Source organism: Alligator sinensis, unplaced genomic scaffold (genome assembly GCF_000455745.1).
Source record: "Alligator sinensis unplaced genomic scaffold, ASM45574v1 scaffold1059_1, whole genome shotgun sequence".
Taxonomy (NCBI): Eukaryota; Metazoa; Chordata; order Crocodylia; family Alligatoridae; genus Alligator; species Alligator sinensis.
Window position 1 is genome coordinate 319413 of NW_005842103.1, and position 20582 is coordinate 339994.

At 56.9% G+C, this 20582-nt stretch overlaps 1 protein-coding gene across 1 annotated transcript in view; it reads right to left on the minus strand.

The window, feature by feature from the left end:
• The window catches only part of MED12 (mediator complex subunit 12), a 30777-nt gene extending 10231 nt beyond the window's left edge, over nt 1-20546 (minus strand). The window contains exons 1-25 of the mRNA XM_025205063.1: nt 20341-20546; nt 19619-19810; nt 18419-18578; nt 16919-17094; nt 16507-16617; nt 15708-15962; nt 14716-14862; nt 14329-14428; nt 13913-14049; nt 13160-13291; nt 12587-12713; nt 11794-12023; nt 11298-11378; nt 10514-10687; nt 10027-10171; nt 9013-9131; nt 8719-8862; nt 8080-8243; nt 7322-7453; nt 6640-6867; nt 6301-6445; nt 6069-6189; nt 5104-5205; nt 4288-4401; nt 3895-4058 (exon numbers count right to left, since the gene is read on the minus strand). Of these exons, the coding sequence (XP_025060848.1) occupies nt 3895-4058; nt 4288-4401; nt 5104-5205; nt 6069-6189; nt 6301-6445; nt 6640-6867; nt 7322-7453; nt 8080-8243; nt 8719-8862; nt 9013-9131; nt 10027-10171; nt 10514-10687; nt 11298-11378; nt 11794-12023; nt 12587-12713; nt 13160-13291; nt 13913-14049; nt 14329-14428; nt 14716-14862; nt 15708-15962; nt 16507-16617; nt 16919-17094; nt 18419-18578; nt 19619-19810; nt 20341-20493 (3753 nt within the window). The 5' untranslated portion in view covers nt 20494-20546. The remainder of the gene's footprint in view (nt 1-3894; nt 4059-4287; nt 4402-5103; nt 5206-6068; nt 6190-6300; nt 6446-6639; nt 6868-7321; nt 7454-8079; nt 8244-8718; nt 8863-9012; nt 9132-10026; nt 10172-10513; nt 10688-11297; nt 11379-11793; nt 12024-12586; nt 12714-13159; nt 13292-13912; nt 14050-14328; nt 14429-14715; nt 14863-15707; nt 15963-16506; nt 16618-16918; nt 17095-18418; nt 18579-19618; nt 19811-20340) is intronic.
• Nucleotides 20547-20582: the final 36 nt, after the last annotated feature.

The following is a 20582-nucleotide window of genomic DNA, read 5'->3' on the forward strand; positions in this document are numbered from 1 at the left end:
AAGAGTCCCCTGCACCCTTGGTAAACAGGCCCTGTGGCTAAGTGCCCTCACTGCCAGGAGTGCTCCATCCAAGTTTGCCCAGTTGCCACTCCTGGACACTGGCTGCACCTTGTACTGCCTCTCTCTGAGACCCAAGAGCCCCTCCTGGTTGAATGCCTGTTGGTGACGACAGAGCCCCCTTCACCTTCTCCAGCGTAAGAGAAGCAGGTTTCACCTGTGAGTCCTGCTCTGCATGCTGCTACCTGGATTCCCCTCACGCACCCAGGACCCACTCCCACCAGAGCTCAGCAGAGATGCCCCAGCCTCTTGACCCTCAGCATCCTCTCTCTCCTCTCTGGGCTTCTGGGCCCAAGTTCTGTGCTGGGTCTCTATGCCCCTTGAGGGAGTCCTCTCACCGCACACACACTTGCACACTTGTCTTTGGTCTCCTTCTCCTCCACACGCTTTCCTCCCACCCCCTCCCAGCTGGTTTCTGGGTGGATTTGTGCTTGTGGGGGAGATCAACCCCTGTCCCAATGCTGCCAATGTGCAGGCCTGCCTCTGCTCCAGGCCTGTCTTCTCCTATCCAGATCGAAGTCTGGTTCGCTCCATCTTGCAGCTCCTCAGGAATCATAACCTCCAGCTCCCCATGGCTCCAACAGAGCCGTTCTCCCCACATCCTCCCCTCGGTCACCAGGACATCCCTGTCCTACCTGTCATATTCCACCCTCTCTAACTCCTCACAGCCAGGCTACATCTAAATCTGGCAGGCCTTTCCCAACTGCCCATATAGCCCACGCTCCTGTCCCAGCTCTCACTGCACTGCCTTCCCCCAGGCCTGCGGCAGCACGGCCCTGCCCTATGCATGCCCATCCAGATCATTGCTGCTGCTGCAATCACACAGACTGTCTCCCTGAAGCCTTCCATTACCCCCTGCACAACAACAGCAACAGCTGTCTGCACTCCTGGGTCCATCCAGCCCACCTTGACTAGCAGGCAGGAGCGCACCCTGCCAGTCTCCATCCACCCACTCACTCGACAATCCAATGTGCACCATTGGGGTTGCCTCTCATGTGGGAAGAAGCTCCCTGTGAACATCCAGAGGCCGCCTGCAGCTCAGTGGAGCCCCCTTCCATGAACCATTCCCTCTTCTGCCCACTTGTAATGATCCAGGTCTTTCTAAAATACTTGACACCACATCCTCCTCCTCTTAGTCCTCTGGAGCTTCCCCTGTGTTCAAGACTCACTGGAAACCAACACTAGCAGCCCAGAGAGCTTCTCCTGCAACGACTCGAGGGCTCCTGGGTGCAGGCTGTCCAGATCAGCCAATCGAAACACCACTAGCCTTAGCGGCCCTGGAGCAGCATCCTCCTGCAGCACCACGAGCAAGGACCACAGCTCCTCCTCAGAGGGTTTCTGCATTTGGATTTTGGCAAACGCAGAGCAGGCATGCACTTATGGAGCATATCTACCTTCTCTGCATTACCATTACCAATGGTCCACTGCCACCTACTAACCGCCAACACCACTGCTTTATACAGACAGCCGCTTTCACTCCCCCTGCTAAAAGAGCCTGCTTCTGCTCGCTAATGCTCTCTGTGTGTCATGGTTCTGGGGACTGGAACAACACAGATGTTCTTAACCAGTTCAATTAGGATTTCAGCAGAAAAACATGACTGATCCCTCCCAACTGATTTGGCTCATCCATGTTTTGTGAAATTGACCTGTTTAAAGCACCAGTTACAGGCAAATGGCAGGTTCAGCCTTCATGCCCTTTGCAAGCAAACGTCATCAAGTCACGATCACCTGAAACTGAACACCTAGCTCTGACTTCTGTGAGCGATTCCTTCTTGCGCCTCGAGACTAGGCCCAACAGCAGTAACTCCCTCACATAGTCAGGGGGGACCAGCAGGCATTGGGGGAGTCCCTGCTCCCCCGAGCACTACCAGGAGTGACGAGAAAAAACGGTCACGAGCTGGCAGAGGGTAGATTCAGAGTAGACATCAGGAGGTGCTACTTCACAGTCAGGGTGGCTAGGACCTGGAACCAACTTCCAAGCAAAGTGGTGCTGGCTCCTACCCAGGGGGTCTTTAAGAGGAGGTTAGACGAACACCTTGCTGGGGTCGTTTGACCCCAGTACTTTTTCCTGCCATGGCAGGGGGTCAGACTTGATGATCTGCTCAGGTCCCCTCTGACCCGACCAACTACGAAACATATTGCTCTCTGAGCTTGGGAGATCCTGGTCTGTGGTGCGTACAATGCCAAGGACATCTCCATACACCAGACTTCTACCATGTCACTCAACCTGCACTCCCCTTAAGTGTTTACCTATGCACCAAAGGCAAGTAACTTAAGGAGCCAGCCATCCTGTTTGCTAGCAAAATTTGCTAGGTTATAACAGAAAGCAGCTAGCATCCTGTCCTGCATCAGCTGTGAGAACACTCATCTCAAAGCAACTGAGCTCATTTGCTTCTGAGTATCAGTGACTGAAACAGGGCACAGTACTTCTGACAGACCGCTTCTCCCACTGCCCTTCCAGCCCCTTCATCCTTCCCAGACCAGCTCCGACCTGTAATTTCAATGTTTCACATCACGTCTCTCTTCCCACCAGGGTTCTGCAAAACCACCCAGAGCACTTTTACCTTCGCAAATGAGCAATTCGAATTCTTCACGTTTATTACCCAGGTGCCCGGCACTGGTGCATGATGAGCCAATTAACACATCACAGCATTCCAGTCATGAGGCCAACACAGAAACTGAACAGAAGGCAGGCTTCACACTACCACCCTCCTTTCTTCCTGTCCACAGGATGATGCCACACATGGCCCCAGGGCCTCGTTCCCCAGTCTCTCTGTCACATACAGCAAATGGCAATAGTGGCTCCAGACTGCAGCAGCTTGTTTTAGGACAAGTTGCAGCCCCCTATCTCAGAGGCACAAGGGAGCGCTAAGCTCAGGACAGGCCAGACACACTGCGTCTTCTACAGCCACCCTGGAAATGGACCAGACAAGGAGTTGCCGAATCACGCCCACCCCTTGAAACAGAGGGGCAGCAGCCTGCCATCCCGCAGCATACAACAGGAAGCAGAGCTCAGAGCTGACTTGGAGCTCAGCTAGTGGACTGCACATCCCCAGGGCTGCAGCTTTACTGCTTCAAGCCTCATCCTAGAAGCAACATGCAGTAGCTTCACACGTGTCACAACAGCTTGTCAGCTTCCTGACACGCAGGTCAGGCTCAGCTGTGGCAGACTTAAAGCTCCATTTAACACAACAGCATTTCTCGTGCTTTCCCTGAGGAAGTTGTCAGCATGTGCTCAAGCAGCAGAGAAGACGGACTCTCCCACCAAAAATTCAATTGATCCAACATGCTGAGCACAAGGCTCAGGTGCACTAAGAGCTGCTGCTCTTCCATTTGACTTAGGATGAGTGCAGGGGGAATGCCTCTTGCCCCTGCTAGGCCTGCCATGCTCTAGACTCACCTCCTGCAGATGAGGGTGGCAGGAAGAGTTCAGGACTGGGGCAGAGATGGCAGGGCAGCCAGGGGAGTGAGGATACCAGGGGATGTCCTGGAAGTTCTGCATGTCCTAATGGGGCTGCCTTGGCTGCTCAGCTTCCTGGCTTAGAGTCAATGCCCTGGTACAGAACACTATTACTCTGCTTGCTAGCACAGGCTTCTGGGGCTCCAGCCTTCTGGACAGGGGAGGAACCCGGCAGTGGCACCAGAGCACTGTGGGATGTCCAGTGCCCACTCCCCAACCTCCAAACGTGGGTTTGCTCCCTCTGAATCCCCTCCTGCAGCAATTTGCAGATCCTGACACCAGCCTGTGCCCTGCTGGTCTGAAAAGGCAGAAGAGAGCTCCCCGCACCTGGCCAGGTGGGGCCAGCAGAGCCTGCCTCCGGGGCCGGGCAGACCTACCTGCTGGCAGATGCTCCTCAGGACGTACTTGGCATACACATCCAGGCTGGCTGTCTCTATGGACACTGCCCGGCCACCAGGCTTCTTGGCACCAAGCTCATCATCCATGAGGTCATCTACCCCTCCTGGGTGGGAGAAGCCGGAGCCTTTCAGCTCCGCATCCCCTGAAAGCAAGAGGTGAAGGGTCACCTGATGACTTGCCATAATTACCAGACCTGTCCCACCCCTTGCCACACAACTGACTGCACCCCAGCCAGGGAGCCCCTCACGGGCCAGACTCAGCCCCTCACTGACCCTGCCCCACAGTCACTGTGCAGGCAACGCTCTGCGGGTCCCTGAAGTGCAGAGCTACACCCTGCTCTCCTGAAGTCCAGGCTAGCGTCAGGAACCTACCCAGCACAAACACAGCTTTCAGCACCGCGAAGACTGCTCCATCCACGATGCGGTTCTGGGAGGCTGCCAGCAAGTGGCGGTCACAGGAGGACCGGATGCCCACCGTGGACTTGTCTGCACAGGGAGGAAGAAGAAGGGTCACACCCATTCCCCAAGCTTCCCAAATCATGGGCTATGAGTGCAGCACAGTGCTGGAGAGGGGTCCTGGATCTGCCATTTCACTGGGAGGCAGTAAAATGCCACTGCCTTGGAGGTGGAGCAGTGGGCTCCAAGCTTGCTGCATGACAGACAGCGCAAAGCTGAAGTGTGGGGGAAGCAAAAGAAAGGCTCTGGACATCAGCACAGTGGGCTACAGAGACCAAGGAAACTGTGCAAGGCAGGGAGGAGGGAGCCTGGACCTAGCCAGGGTACAGGCAATACAGTCCTGTGTGGTAGCACATTCTGGCACTGTGATAGGAGGCAGCAGAAGACTTGGCCAGCACCTTCTTCAGCGCACTGGCCAGCATCCTCCCTACCACGGGACCCAGATGCTGGCACTGAAGGAAAAGCATCCCTTTCCCAGCATGCCTGGTTAACCACACCAGGACACAAACAGGAAGGATACCTGGCCCGCTGCCTGTGGGTGCCCAGGCTCCACAGGCACAGTCTCTGCTCACCCCTGGCCTGGGACATGGGGCCCCTGCAGGACACCTAGGGCTGTTGTGCCCATGGCAAAGCCAGGGCTCTATCACAGCACCACCAGCTCCTCCTCCTGGGGCTGGGAAATGCAGGCTGCCCCCAAACCAGGACAACTACTCCCGTGTCCAGCTCACTTACTGCCATCCTGCTGGCATGGGTTCAGCTGCGGTGTCTTAAACAGGTGGAGCAAGATCCGGCAGGTCAGACGGGCCCCTGGCTCAGAGTCCTGTTCACTGCAGGCTGCACAAAGCAAAGGGACCCATCACAGGCGACATCAGCTGCAGGTCTGCCCCAGGCAGCAGACACCAGTGCCACGGCGAGAGCTTGCAGAGCAGGGGGGCAGCTAGAGAGGCTTCAGTAGCCTCCCTTTGGTGCCAGATGCAGGGGGCAGACTGCGGCTTCTGCGCCAGTGCCAACCAGGACCACACTTGGAGGTGTCAGGCTCTGTGCTCTGCATGAGCTTGGCTCTGACAGGCCACACACATGGTGCCCAAAGTGCCAGGTGCTCAGCTGAGTCTGAGCAGGGGCTTGGGAATCCAGGCCCAAGAGATGGCTAGATGTGCAGTAGGGAGAGCCAACGACACAGACAGCAATGGGGCAGCGCTAGGAGCCTGCTGGAGAGGGCAGACAGACACCATAAAAGGTCCTGTGTGGCTCTTGGGCGTTCTTGTCCCAAACTGGCTGCAGGTGCTGGCAGCCAGCACAGCCCTGGTCCCTGGTTACAGGCTGGACCACCCGCCTAGGGTTCCAACGCAAACCCAAGGGCCAGAAATGCTCCTCAGATGGAAGCTGCAATTCTGAAGCAAAGCTGCTGGGCAAGGTGGGTGCTGGCATGCTCCCTAGCTGCAGGCTCAGCGGAACCAGGCAGAACCATGCCCCATGCTCAGTGCCTGGCCAGACAGGGCAGGACTATGGGAGACTGAGTGTCAGAGTGATAGGGCCAGGGCCCCATGCTGGGGCAGTGAGGGCTCCTTTCAGAGGCCATTTTGTTATGCCAGCGCAGGGCATGCCTGTGGTAGGCAACCTGCTCCCCAATGAGGTGTCTCAGGACCCTGGAGGCTTGTGCTCCGAGGAGCACTGCCTCTCCGCAGGGTCACACTCACCAGCATTGAGGAGTGAGGGGATGGCTGCACAGCGGATCAGGTCCTCCAGCAGCAAGCACTGACGAGCAATAAGAATGGCAACAAAGGTGGCCAAGGAATCGTGGAAGGACAAGTCGCTGACCTGGGGAAGGAAGAGGAGCGCAGCCAGTGACTGTGCTACAGCCCCCACCTAGACCCCAGCATGATGGGGCTCTCTCTGCCCCTCCATTCCCTGGCTATGCCTGGCACTCACGTCGACGTTGCAGAGGAGATCGTTGAAGCCACAAGTGCCATTGTTGGAGGAGCAGCACAGAGCCTTGAGCACGCCCAGCCACTCAGCGCTTAGTGACTTGCAGTAGCCAGTCAGCTCCGCGCACAGGATGGCAATGTCGTTGACGCTGCAGGGAGGAGCCACAAACCAGTCCCCTCACCAGCACAGTGCCAGCTCCCCCTTCCCGCCCCCTCCCTCCACTCCTAGCAGGGGTCTGTGGCTCCCTCCCCCATCACTATGAAGTTCCTGAGACCTGGGACTGCCCTTATGCTCCACCCCACACAGAACCACTGCCTCAGCCTTGCCTGTGCTGCGCCTCACCGGTCAGGGTCATGGTGCCCTACACACACGTGCATGAGGGCATTGCACACAAAGCTGTAGCGGTTGGCCGGGTTCTCATTGAGGCTTTTGCCCAGGTTGGTGTAGGTGAAGTTCTGCGCGGATGGGTTCTCGATGGTCTCGATCATGAACTCGGGCTCCCAAAGCATGTTGGAGTCTGATGGCTCCACATTGCAGTAGATTGTGTTCTTCACCTTGGAGCAGAAGTCACTGGCAGGGGAGGGGCAAGAATGGCAGGTCAGAGGCTCCTGAAGGGACATCTCCTCCACCCTCTTGTGCATCAGGCTGAAGAGCAAGGATGGGTCCCCCTGCCCCACCACCTGCCCTGTGCTGCCAGGACTCCAGCTCATGCACTGCAGCTTTAGGTAGGCTCCTTTCCAAGCACTCATCCTCTGCCAGCAGCTACCAGAAGCGGACTTGGAACCAAGCTGGGCTGCCAGTGATTTCTATGCTCAGCGCAGCCCACTTCAGTGGAAGTTGCCAGCCAGGAACTGAGACAGCAAGTAGCCTGGCACCTGCATGCCCCAGGAGAGCTGGGGCAGGGCACCCTGCTGCACAGGACCAAGGCAACAGCACGCTGCTGGGACGAGCACTGGCAAAACCAAAACCAAAGCTGCTGCCCCAAACTCCCAGAGGAACACCTACTGCGCCCACCCCAGCTCACCTGAAGAGCTCCCCAAATTTGCTTTTGAGGTGGCTGCAGGAGGTGTACAGGTCGTAGAGGTAGGCCAGAATGCAGCGCTCCGCAGAAGAGCCGTCTGAGCGTTTCATGCCGTGCTTCACCACCCCACACAGACTATAGAGAGAAGCACTGCAGTACATGGCACAGCACAGGACAGCACCCAGCCCAGGCCCAGAGACAACGTCCCTGCCTCCACAGGCCCCAAGCGGTGACATAAGTACATAAGAACTGCTATTTACTGGGTCAGACGGTAGGTCTATCTTGCCCAGTATCTTGTGTCACAGTGGCAGAGAGCGGATGCCAAAAGGGAGAGTGAACTGGATCTGACCAAGTTCTGATTTGGAAGCTGTATCCCCCGCTCCCATGCTCGGTAGCTACTGATGCCCCATCCTCTTCCCCATTTAGTATTTTGTAAACCCTCCTCCTGTCACCCAATCAGGTGTCTCTCTTCTAAACTGAACAGGCCTGGCCTCTTTAGTCTCTCCTCATATGGAAGCCCTTCCATACCATTAATCATGCTTCTTGCCCGTCTCTGGACCTTTTCTAGCTGTTCTAATCCTTTCTAAGGGGTCAGAGACGGGGGGACCAGAGCTGGCCGCTGGATTCAAGGTGTGGACGCACCGTGGCAAGGGCATAATGATACTTGCAGGAGCACTGCCCCCCACTCCATGCAGCCCTGCAGAGCTGAGGCTTCCTCTTTGCCTGAAGGGGAAGGCCCTTTACACAGCTGGCTCCCTTACCCTTCAAAGACCTGGGCCATCTGGTCCTGGTTGAGGATGAGGCAGGAGTGGTAGTGCCGCAGCACAGCCACGATGCACAGGCACAGGCTGGTGGTGTAGCTGCCAACCAGGTCGGAGGATTTCAGCAGCAGCTCTGCCTCCACCACGCTCAGCTCGTTCAGCAGCTGCACCCAAGGACAAAGAGCCCTATCAGACCCTGTGTGCAGGTCCAGTATGGGCAGCACCACAGCTATGCCACAGGGACTGTAGGCATCAGGGAACCAGCCACAGGAAGAGGCTCCAGCGAAGCCAGAGGTCTGCCAGCCAGAGACAGCAAGAGGGGCTGGCATCAGCCAGTCAAAGGTTGCAAGGAGGGCCAACAGGGGAGCTGTAAGCTGGGCACGACATGGGCACATGGCTTCCTGGGTACACCGCTGATCAGGATCAGCTGACCCCTGACTGAGCACGGTTCAGTCTCCAACTGCAGCAAACCTCCTGGAAGACAGTCTGACCCAGTGGGCTGGGTTGAGTCTGAACACACTTGGGACACACCAGGCCTACACTCACCGCCCTGCCTTAGCCCCAGTGCTGATGCGGCAGATGCTTTGGATCCCAGGTGGGGAAACCTGCCCGAGGGCAGAGCCTGGGCCCCTAGCTCACCTGGATGGCAAAGTCGATGAGGCCACTGATGTTGAGGGAATACTCCATCAGGTCAAAGATAAACTGCACGTGCTGCACAAGAGGCAGGTGGTACGACATCCCCAAGGCAAAACTGGTGATCTGCTCCAAGACATTGCGAGATACCTGCGAGCAGAGAGCATGAAGAAGCGCCTGCTGCTACAGAGGTCTGCTCAGCAGACCCACCTCGCTCCCTCGCAGGAGGCTGCTCTCAGCGATGCACTGGGCTGGCACAGCCAGGGGCAAGCTGACAGGAATTCTCTGCCAGCACCATACCTGAGAGGTGACTTGGTGCTGGTCAAAGTGAGAAAGGTGCTGGAACTTAGCAAAGATATCCTCAGCTGTTGGAAATGCTTCTGGCTTGCTCCTCTTCCTCTTCTGGCCTTCCTCCCCGCCTGCCCAAGTGGAGAGACCCCAGAAGCCATGACCAGATGCCCCTCCCAGGACACAAGGCCAACCCATGAACCAGCTGCATATACCTGCCAACGGCTTGGCAGGGACCCCTGTAAGCTGTAAAGCACCCCTCACAGGTGTAAGGCACGAGTCTGAAGATGAGGAACCCCCAGTTAGGAATGACAGTAAGGAAGGGGGAAGCCCCCAAGCTAGGCATTCTGACCACACCTAGTTTAGATGCCCAGTAGAGGGGCTTTCCATGGGAGCCTGAGGCTAAGCCTAGAGAGATCAGCTTGAGGCACTCGACTTGGTCTCCAGAGCATCTCTGCTCTCCTTTCAAAGGACCCCTCTCAGCTCAAAAATCGTGTATGTCTGCTGCTGTTTGGAAACTCTGCACTGACAGGGATGAGAGAAATGCAGGCCAGATCCTCAGCCGAGGGGAACTGATGTCATTCTGGGGATGTCTGTGCTGCTGCACTAAGCTGCACCCTGTCCCCTGCTTGGCAGGCTTCCTGGGCACAACAGCCTGCTGCATCTAATCAGTGTCACCACTTCCCCTGCAGTCAGCCAGGAAGCAGCCCCATGCCCTGTGGAGGGGTCTCATAGCAACAGGAGAGGGAGGAGGTTTTAAAAAAAATCATCAAGTCTGCAGAGGCTCAGGGGCAGGCTGGGCTTGCTCAGGACCTGAGGTGGCTCAGCTCCTTGTCTGAAGCTGACTGGTTCTCAGGTGTCAGCATCCCTTTAACTGGCTCCTTCTCCTGCCTGCTGCTCATTATTAGTGGGAATTAAGCATGTCCAGAACAGGCAAGGGATCAGCACATGGCAGACAGGACAGGGCCTACAGCCTGGGCCCGAGCTGCAGTGCCAGGCAGCTAGACAGGCCTGAGATGCACTCACTTGTCTCTGCAGTGCTCTTCCTGTTTAACACCTTCAGAATGTCTTTGGTTATTTTCTTGATGGCATGTCGGGCATCGTCGCGCTGCTTACCCACCCCAAACAAGACCACCAGCCGCTGGTTACATTCGTGACTGCACGACTCCTCCTGGGAACCCAGAGACAGCAGTATTAGCTGTCATTGCACCAAGTGCCCCCTGCCCCATGTCCAGGCCTCCTTCCCCTGTGAGAGGGTCCAGCTGGGAGGCAACCCTGTGGGACAAGGAAGCAAGGAGCCATCCCAGGAGCCCCCTTAAAGCCAAAGAGCATGTAGCAGTCAAGGCAAGCAGGACTGTGCCCCTTATCAACTCAGGGCTGATGCTGCAGAGCATTGGGTGCATCAGTTAGTTCCATGCTTGGACTGAAGCACAGCAGGGAAACAGGTGAGATGCCAAAGCGGGAGCAGAGACCGTGCAAGCGTGGTACCCAGGGGGCCGTGTATGTCTCCTACCTGAGGGATGGGAAAGTGGGTTGCATACTGGATGTGCCGGGGTTGATCATACAGGGATGCAAGCGTTCCTTCTGCACACTTCTCCTTCAGCAGGGGCTTGGCTTCCTTCTCAGGGTCTGGCTTCTCTGGAGAAGGGCTGGCCTTGGATTCACAGTGCATTGGAGGAGAGAACATCTAGGGAGAGATGAGAGGAGATGAGAAACAGCCATACAGGAGGGACTCTAGATGCAGCCTGATACTCGAGGGAAAGCAAGGAGATACTTGTTTGCCTCCACGAGCCCCTGCTCCCAAGCCTAGGCTCCACATCCCAACCCCTTTCTGCTCACAAGTGCAGCTCTTAATGACCTTGGACAAAGAAACCAGGAACTGCAGGCCAGGACTCTGGGGACAACCACCAGAGCCAGGAGAAAGGCACTGAGTCCCTGGGAGGAAGTAGAAGCCCAGGCACCATAGGTACCTCACTTGCTCCACAAGCACCTATTCCTACAATGGTAGAAAGGGCTGGAGAAGGAGCTTCCTAGGGCTCTCCATTCCTTGCACTCCAGGAGAGTCTCCCTCAAAGCCCTGCACAAACCTTAACCACTGCCCACACCATGGGACACGGGTAACTAAGGCAGGGGAAAGCCTCTTGCTTGAGGCAGCAGAACAGCTCCCTGCTCTGACCAGGAGCTCCAGTTCCACCATCATGCAGCCATTCCAGCCTCCATGCTCTGCACCGTCTCCCAGCCACCCTGAGCAACAAGCCACTCATAGAGCATGGGGAGAGAGGGGAGTGGGAACATACCGAGAAGTCTGTCTTCTCCATGTCATCAAACAGCACACTGGAGTTGTGGTCAATGTCCATGGACTCAGAGAGGCCAGTATCCTAGGGCCACACACAGAGAAGCATCAGATCTCAGGTCTCTGCTAGGAAGCCTGTAACAGCCCAGAGCTCCCTCCAGCAGGGCTGGGCTTGCTACCAGCTCTGCGGCCCTCACTGCTTCCCAAGACCCACAACTCCCGGCAGCATGAGCCCCTGCCTCACTGCTCATCCCCTTTGGCCTTCCAGACAGAGCAGGCTGGGACATGCTGCTGTGGCTACACAGGAGCCTGGGGACCTGGGACACGGCCACTGACACAACTCCCTGCTGCTCGCCCTTGGCAGTGACTTGGAACTTAACCCTTTGCATCTGGGCCGAAGCATGCAGACTTAGCCCCGGGACAGGGAGTGCAGCAGCCATACAGATGTGCCTGCTGCACAGGGGCTCCAGATCCTACAGGAAGCTGTGCAGGGGCCTTACCTCCAGCTTGATGCCGCTGCTGCCTTCTGCCTCCTTCCTGTCATGGTCCTCAGCAGGATCGTCAAAGGGCGAAGGGGGCCGGGGCCCATGCGAGTCCATGGCGAGGTCGCCGCGGGAGATGAGCGTGCACATGTAGATGTTGTGGGAGAAGACGTCATGCCGAATCAGCTCGCAGAACAGTAGCACCAGGTTGAAGAACTCCACCTTCTCGTTCTCGTTTCCGGGGTCCGCTGAGGGTGGGGCACGGCAAAGTAGGGCAGGTGAGGCTGTGGGAGCTCTGTCAGAGCTCCCCCTCCAGTGCTGCTCCAAGCAGCACTGCCACTGCCAGCCCCTGAACCATGAGGCTGCAAAAGGCAACCTCCCTGGAAGGCTAGGAGTCCCATGCAGAGGTGGCAGCTGCAAACCCAGGCTCCTCTCCAGGCAGTCTCAGGATTGGAAAGGACCTGGTGCCCAGCTGTCATGGGCAACCACCCCATGGACCCTTTCAAACCCTAAGCAAGCTCCACCTGGAGGCTCCTCCTAAGTTAAGGGGAGGCAGTTCCAGACTCTCTGCTACCACCACCTTTGAATTTCCCGTCCCCATTCATTCCAGGCCATTTACATGCATTTGGGCTTGAGCCTGCCCGTCTCCTAGTGTGAGGCTTCTGTGACCTTCCCATATCTGACTCTCCAGGCTGCCCACTCCTCACTTGTGAGGGAGCACAGTTGCTGCATCCAGGGCAGGAGGGGCAGGCCATGGCAGGGTTGTGGGAGAGGGAAAAAACACAGACAGTCCTGGGATCTCACTGCATACTTAGCATAGGAGCCTGAGTGTCCAGGAACTGCATGAGGACGTCCTGGAAGACAGGGGCACTGGCTGCCGAGAGTGAGCCTGACGAGATGGAGCCCTTCTCATCCACAACTTCGGAATCCCCACACCTCTGCAGGGACAGATAAGTACAGACAGCTGCCCTGGGGCAGAAACACTGTACCCCATGCCCAGGAACAGACCCCATTGCTTGGAGACTCCCCTCCCCACATGTGTGCATGTATATACACAAGCAACACACCCCCAAGAAACCCACTCCTCAGGGCCTCCCTGCGAGCTGTGGTGTGTGCCTCCAAGGAACCTAGCACTTCTGGGTGCTCACACTCCAGGGCAAGCTCACACAATACTAACAGCACTAGTGCCCATGGGCTTCGCATGGCAGCCAGCCTCCGCCTTTTCTACTGCAGCCTGCCAGCCTCCACCCACCAGCTGAGGAGACATCAGTTTCCTGCACAGCTTAGGAACCCTCAGTAGATCTCTTTAAGTGTGGGAACAGGCAGGTACCTACCCTCTTTTCACTGCGTCGCTACTCCTGGCACCCAGAGTGGACAGACTCACCTCAGCCTCGATCTCTGCTTGACGTTTCTCCAGCAGCTTGGCCACCACCATGGCCCGGTGGCGACCAGAGCGCTTGTAGCTGACTGCCCACTCACACAGCAAGGCCACTACTGCATCATCATCAGGGGAGATCTGCTCAGACACAAATGTGATGCTGGGCCGAGCCATGAGCTGGCTTGGGCAGCCGGCACACAGCAAGCAGCTGACCACCTACAAACCAAATGCACTGGGAACTGGCCTGCCATCTGCTGCACTCCCCTCCTCCTAATTCATGGAGGATGCACCCAGTCAGAGCTCCCGTGCGCATCTCCACACGTCAGTCAGGCACGTGCTCAGATGCAGCAGGTCTCTCATCCCCAGGTAACCCTCAAGGCAGGAAACTCACCTGGCCCTCAGAGACCAGGCTGGGGCTGCTCAGCGCACCAGGCAGTGCAGCTAGCAGGTTGCTATACCAGCACCAAGCCTGCCCAGCTCCTGGGCTGCTTTGGGGGTTGGCACTGAGCTGAAAACCCCTCTCCCACGTGATCATTGGAGCACAACGAGTGCTGCTCAGCTGCAGCAGCAGAGCTGGGACCAACAGCTCGCAGCTTCCCAAAGTAGCCCAAGGTCCGGAAGCCACAGGACCAGTGCAGGCTGCCCATGTACTTATACAGCAACGCCTTATAAAAGAAACCAAAATCCCTCCGGCCCCAGGCAGAGACTGGAGCTGCTCTCTGGGCTTGTGCCTCTTTTTGAGGCACAGGTACCACCTACCTCATGACTGTCTTTGCTTGGTCCCAGCCCAAATATCCTGTTGTACAAGGAATCCAGAGAGTTGCTGAAGTCGGATCTCTCAAAGCTATGACTGTCCAGAACTTCTAAGGTGTGCAGGACACGACCAATAGTGAATCCTGGGGCAGCAGAGGGAAGACAAGGCAATAAAGCCTGAGGGACATACACATCTGGGCACCTGGGAGCACCATGGGAACTGAAGCTGTGGCTGGGAGAACTGGTCCCTGCAGGAGGCTGAGCAAGGAAATGGGATGGATCCCTCTGCACTCCCTCCCTCTGGCCACCAGAAACCCCTCCAGCAGGCAAGTCTGAGAGGACGGCCAGGCAGTAAACTCCTGGGGGCAACACACCTGCTGCAGGGAATGGGGCCAGGGGCTGCACAGCTAACACTGAGTTACCTGCAGTGGTCTCCTGGCACTTGTCAAATGACCAGCGGACCTCCACCGCCTGGCCACGCTCTTTTATCTGCTGCTCGATCTCCCGTAGCTTGGCCCGAACCTGAAGGCGAGGGAGTTCCTTAAACAGGGGGGGAGGGAAGGGGCTGGCGGGGCGGGGTGGGGCGCGTGGCAGGACGGAGCTGCGGTGCAAGGAGCTGCCAGCTAACACAGGGCAAGTCAGCTCTGCCGGCGCCTAGGGTAAAGAGCCTGCCCCTCTGCAGGGGCACAAGGATGTGGCTTGGAGCAGCAAAAGGGAGCTGCCACTTGCACCCCTCTGCCACAACTGCTTGGTCTGGGCAGGGGCTCAGCAAGAAGCAGATCCCAGGACCCCCTCTGAGAGCTGCTCACCTGCTGCGTGAAGGCTGACGTGCCCCCAGGCATGGGCAGGTTGGAGGGGGCAATAGGCAGATGGTCCAGGGGAGAGCCAGTCTTTATCCTACTGTCAGTCAAAGAGTAATGCCAGACCAGGGCACTTGGGCAGCACAGGATGATGCTCTGCAGCAAACAAAGCACAGGCACTCCCATCACCTCCACACCCAGCTGCCTGCCAGACGACTCCTCGAACGGCTGGCTGCTGTCACGCTGCTGTCCAGACCCCACCACCCCATGCAAACACAGACCCTTCAAATCCCAAAGTCTCAAGGGAGGGGAATGGGCCGGGGACAGCCCACTCGTGACAGGGGCCCCCAGCATTTGCTGCCTTGCTGTTCTTGGCTAGACAGGGAAGTGGCCGAGGATAACCCTGCAGGTCTGCCAGCAGCCGGGCAGGATGCCACACCCGAGTGAGCGGGTGCCAGTCCTCCAGGCCACGCATGAGCGTGCGAGCTCCTCCTGCTGGCCTTGACTAGTGGAGGGACGGAGAACCCCATGTCTCCTGATCAGATGTTTTAATGGCTCATCTAGACTCAACTTCAGCCTATGAATCTAGTTCTGCCTTGCCTCCCAGACTCCTGCTACCTCCAGGCACATTCTTCCTAGACCACAACCAAGTCCTCTTCCTTTCAACCGACTTTCCAGTCAGGTAAGCAGCCTGAGCTCCCCGAGTCGCCTACTTGTCTCTATTTGTCCAACGTCCTTCCTGAAGCGCGGGTGGCCCTCCTGACTGCAGCATCCTACTAGTGATCTTGGATGGAGGGGATAACAGGGTAAACAGCACTTCCCTGGCTGAGAATCGATCCTTGCAGGGCTCCCAGGCATAGTTCCCTGGGTGCTGAGCCCCATGACAGACGCGCTTTGAGAGCTGCCGGGTCCTAGCAGATGTTGCTAACACCTTAGACACCACGTCAGCTGCAGACCCACCCAAGCACCAGACGTCTGTGCCACGAATTTCCCAGGCCTACCTGCAGGATGCAGCTGAGGCCGTACACCACGGGGCGGTGCTGGGGGCAGAGCAGCAGGTCACTGAAGGGGCTGGGGGGAGGGTTGCCAGTCGCCGGCTGAGGGGTAGGAGTGGAAGGGAGGGCGTTTCCCGTCTGCGTGGAGAGGATGTGGGGTGGGTGCCCCCCCGCCCCGTCGAGCTGCATGGCGAGCCGGCGCGTGCAGAAGTAGGCCAGGCGCCTGGACAGGTAGGCAGACTGCACAAACTCACCAGAGTACTGGGGGGGAGAAGGAAAACCGTTCCAATTCTAAGCAATGCTAGGGAGCCCCAGCACCTGCCCAGAGCCACCCACCAGACAGCAGCACCTCACTGAGGGCCATGATCTTGCACAGGGCTGGGCTCTCCTGCTGCCCTGGCCTCTCGGGACAAACATCATCCCAGTGGCTTGCAGGCACCAGAGGTTCCCACAGCACCCAGGGCAACATCTCCAAGGACCTTAGTGCATCTAGCCCCAGGCTTCTCAGGTCTTGCTGTGGCTGCAACCAGCCCCAAGAGCCAAAAGCCAATGCCATGCAGGGAGAACACTGAACTCTGTCCATGGGCTAGCTGCCGGGGTGGGGCAGGAGCAATACAAGGAACTGTAGATCTACGTGATGAAGAAGCTGGGCAGGAGTCTCTGCTACTACAGGAGATGAACAGCATCCCCCTGAGGTAGCCAAAAGCTCAGAGGAGGGGCAGTGCCCAGATACAGTAATGGCTAAGCGCACCAAGGCAGCCCTTCTTCCACTGGACTCTCCTGGTGTGAGGGGCACTGTGCTCACCCGCAGCAGCAGGGGCAAAAGCATTTTCAGGAACTCATCTTCCCCAGATCGTATCTTCTCGAAGCACTCAAGCACCCAGGTCAGGAACTCATGGCGGTCCAGCATCCCATCCTGCAGGCAGACACAGCAGTGAGAGGGCAGGGTAGGGAGCAATCTGGAGTCACTCACACAGGCAGGGTGCAGCAACAGCTGCTGCTCTCTGTCAGCTAATAGGATTGGTCCCAGAGACTTACGCTGCTCTCCACACACACACATACCCCACCCCAATTCTAGCAGCCGGGCCCAAGGCTGTACCTTGCCCTTCTGGGCCACCCAGGGACACAGGATGTTCTGCAGATAGGTGATGCCTAGATTTCATGTATCCCCTGGAAACCCCAACTGGCCTGACTAGCTGTTCCCTTCAGTGGCTCACCTGGAACATGAACATGGCCAGTTTCTCATTGTAGTCCCACTGCTTCAGAGCCTGCTCCACCTCCTGTGGCATGGGCCCTGACGGCGACCCGCAGCCCTGCCCTGGAAGCTGCCTATAGAACTCAGCAATCTTCTGCAGCTGCTCTGACAGGTACTTGGTGATGATCTGGGTCCACTCTGGGAGGAAGATGACAGATGACCAGTGAGTACAATGGGAAGCAGGGAGGGGAATGGGAGAGAGAAGGACCAGGCTGGTGGGAGAAAGCCAAAGAAGAAAGAACACAGGGGAAGCAAGGGGCAGAAGACCAGCCTGGCCTGGAGAGGGTGAGGAGTTACGGGTGCAGGTTCCAGACTGTGCTATCAACTGGATCTTCAACACAGAACACACAGGAAACATTGTACATGTTTCTTTGCTTGTTTGAAAGAAAACTCTTCCCTGAAGTCTCAGCAATAGGAGGGAAGGACCTCCCGGTCAGCCTGGTTTGGCATCCTCATGACTGACGGGAGAGGGGTCAGCCATGCATTTGTGATGTTCCTTCTCCCTTGCGGACTCCTAGCAGTTGCCCATGTTGGTTGAAGGCCTGAGTCTAGCTTCCAAAGCAAATGGTTTAAACCCAGCTGTACGAAAGGCCATGGTTTGTTCTGCAAAGTGGCAAAGCAGTCAAGCCCCCTGGGGCCCTGCAGAATGCAAAGTCCAGGACAAGACAGCCATGAGATGGGAGCAAAACTCTCAAGTGGGTCCTGCCTGGAACAACACCACCTGTAACAAATCAACTGATCCAGAAGGCAGACTAGAGAACCTGCATGTAGCTTCCATCCCAAAGAGATGGGGAGACATCCCGTGGTGTCCACTACTGCTGTAGATTTGAAAATGAATTTGGATCCTGTGGTGACTGGCGGCAGTATAACACCACACAGGCAGATGTTCCTAGCCAGCACACAAGGGAGATGCTGGAACTGCAATGAGGCCACAAGCATAATCTAGAGGGGCCCTGACAGGCTGGATATATGGACAGGGAATAACAGAATGGGATTCTTCTGAGAAAAATGCAGTTAACCTATACGAAGAAATAGCCCAGCCAAGCTAGACGGATGGGCTGGGGTTACTAACACAGGGATGGGAGAGTCTGCAAACACTGGGCAGTTATAAACACCAAGGAGGGACAGAGCTACATGGGGGAGGAGCACACAAGGATGTAACCAGAGCCATGGGAACAAATCACAAAGGGGAAGCAGAGGCCATCAGGAAACATTCCCTGGCAGCAAGAAGGATTTTCCTATGGAACCACCTGCCAACGAAGCTGTCGGGGCACAGGCGTGCAGGGACAGCACTAGGAATTCTCCAACTGGGAGCAAACCTGGCCCTGCCCTTCCTGGAGAGTGCAAAGGGGCCTAATGGGCTCTTTCCTTACTGATGTTTACTGTCCAGCTGCCAGACAGCAGCATGCTGGGGTGAGGTGCCTGGCAGAAACACGTCCAGAGCTCTGCCAAAAGCACTTACCAATAAAGGGATCGATGACATGTCGCTTTTTCACCTTGGTTTCCGTGATGGCAGCATAGTAGGCACAAGTCATTTTGATCAGCCAGGCTGCGCGCATTACTGGAACAGTGTATTTTGCCAAGTAGCCAAAGACCTCCTCCTTCTTACTAAAGATGGGCACCTGAGACAGAGCAGAGGGGAAAAGAGGGCACCTGAGGGCTCATGAAGGAGCACTGCAAGCCGCACACACTAAAGCCGGATGCCCAGATGCACACAGTACATGCCACACAAGCCAAGGCACCAGCACACGGAATGCATCCAGGTCAGAAACAGTAGCACCAGAGCTGCATTTCAGCACGCTGGCAGGGATTGGACACTCTGGACAGGCTAATCACACACACAGGCTAATCGCCCTAGCCAGGCTAATCACACATACAGGCCCTGCGGGAGGATGAATTATGAACAAAGAAACATGCAAGCACCAAAATCAAAGGCACGCAGCAATGGGGAAGACCGACTACTCCCCTGCCAGGGGGCCAGACAACCTGCAGGCCCTGCCCCACACACACCACTGCTGCAGCACCACAGCTTCCAGCAGGCACCCAGGCCCTGCTTGACAACCCACCTCCACAAGCCTTCTCCAGGTCTGCCTCTTGTTAGGCCTCTCTAACAACACACTAATAACTTTCCTTCCTCTTCCAGTCCCCAAAACATTCCTAACTCCATCATCCAAGTGTCCTCCCTGGAGCACAGAAATACTCCATACTTTGGTGCTGGCCCAGCCAGTGCACAGAGCTTTCCCATAGCTGCAGCCTGCTTTTTACAAGAGAAAACTGGGAAATCACTCAGCCCACTACTTCTAGTTAGTCTCGCAACAGCCACAGCTTGAAAATACTGGAGCAGCAAGAGCTTCCCTCAGCTAAGCATGATACCAAGTAAAAGCAGCAGTAGCAGATCAGCTAACAGCCACTGAAACTCAAACAAAATCTGTGTGTCCACAAGCTGCAAGGCAAAACTGAGTCCAGTCCCTGACCAAGTGATTTCATTTAGCAGATGCAGAGAACATGAGCAGCCCACCCCGGGACACTCCCTCCCAGGGAGAGGGAGCAAATCTCTTTGCTGCCCAGCTTCAGATGTGCCAGCAGCCACACACGTGGGGAAGCAGGGGGTCCTGGCCACACAACACCTGCTGCATTCCCTGGCAGCCTCCCCCACACATACCTTTTTAGCCAGGTGAGTAAGGGGCTTAGTCCCAGCCAGGTCCGTGAACCAGTTGTTTATAGCGCTCTGAGAGCGCGCCGTCACCAGCCAGAAGTTATCCTTCTGGTTCACCTGAGGCTTCCGCCTTCCCGTGTCTGGCAGCGTGTTGCAGCGCAGCTTCTCTGCGATAATGCTGCTGAAATTGGAGCTGATCTGAGAGGGACAAGACAGTCAATAACACCTACAGAAACGGCCAGAGCAGCAGCTAACTCCACTCAGCTTCCTACAGCTCGTGTAATAAGTCTGGGACAGGAACTCAGCCAGGAGAAACAGATGGGGATTCCCTGCCTTCCACACCGGACTGTCACAGGCCAGGACTAGAGATGGGGAAACTGAGGCACGGGCCTGTTCTAAAGCTCCCAGGGCTGAGCCACCAGATGCTTATCTCCTAAAAGCAAAGCTGATCCTCTGCCATGGCAGCACTGTAGCCAGACTGACCCTGAACCAGGTCCCCGCTACTGGCCTTTCCACCTCCCTCTTCCTTTGCCCACATGGGTGAGCCCTGGTGCTCCGGCACGGGGCCGTCTGAACCCTGCCGAGGGGACGGATGCAGGGTCTAGCTGCAGGTAGGGGGACTCAGCCCGCCACCCTCGGACCCATCCGACAGCGAGGGCCCTGGTCGCAGGGTCACCTGCCCAGCCCTGCCCATGCGCTCCCCCCTTCCCGGCACAACCTGGGCTCACCTTGGCAGGGTTGAAGTTGACGTTCTTGGCACTGCCATGCTCATCGCCAGACACGGCCGGCTGGTTGTTGAAGCCCTGCTTCACGTTCAGGGCCGTCAGCTCATCCTGGGGGATAAGGCAGTGTTGCAGACTGACACAGCCATGGGCCTGCATGGCTCTCCCGGCGCGGGGCGTGACCCCCACCACTCCCAGCGACCGTGGCACAACTCCCCCTATGGCCCCAGACACAGGGCACTGCCCCA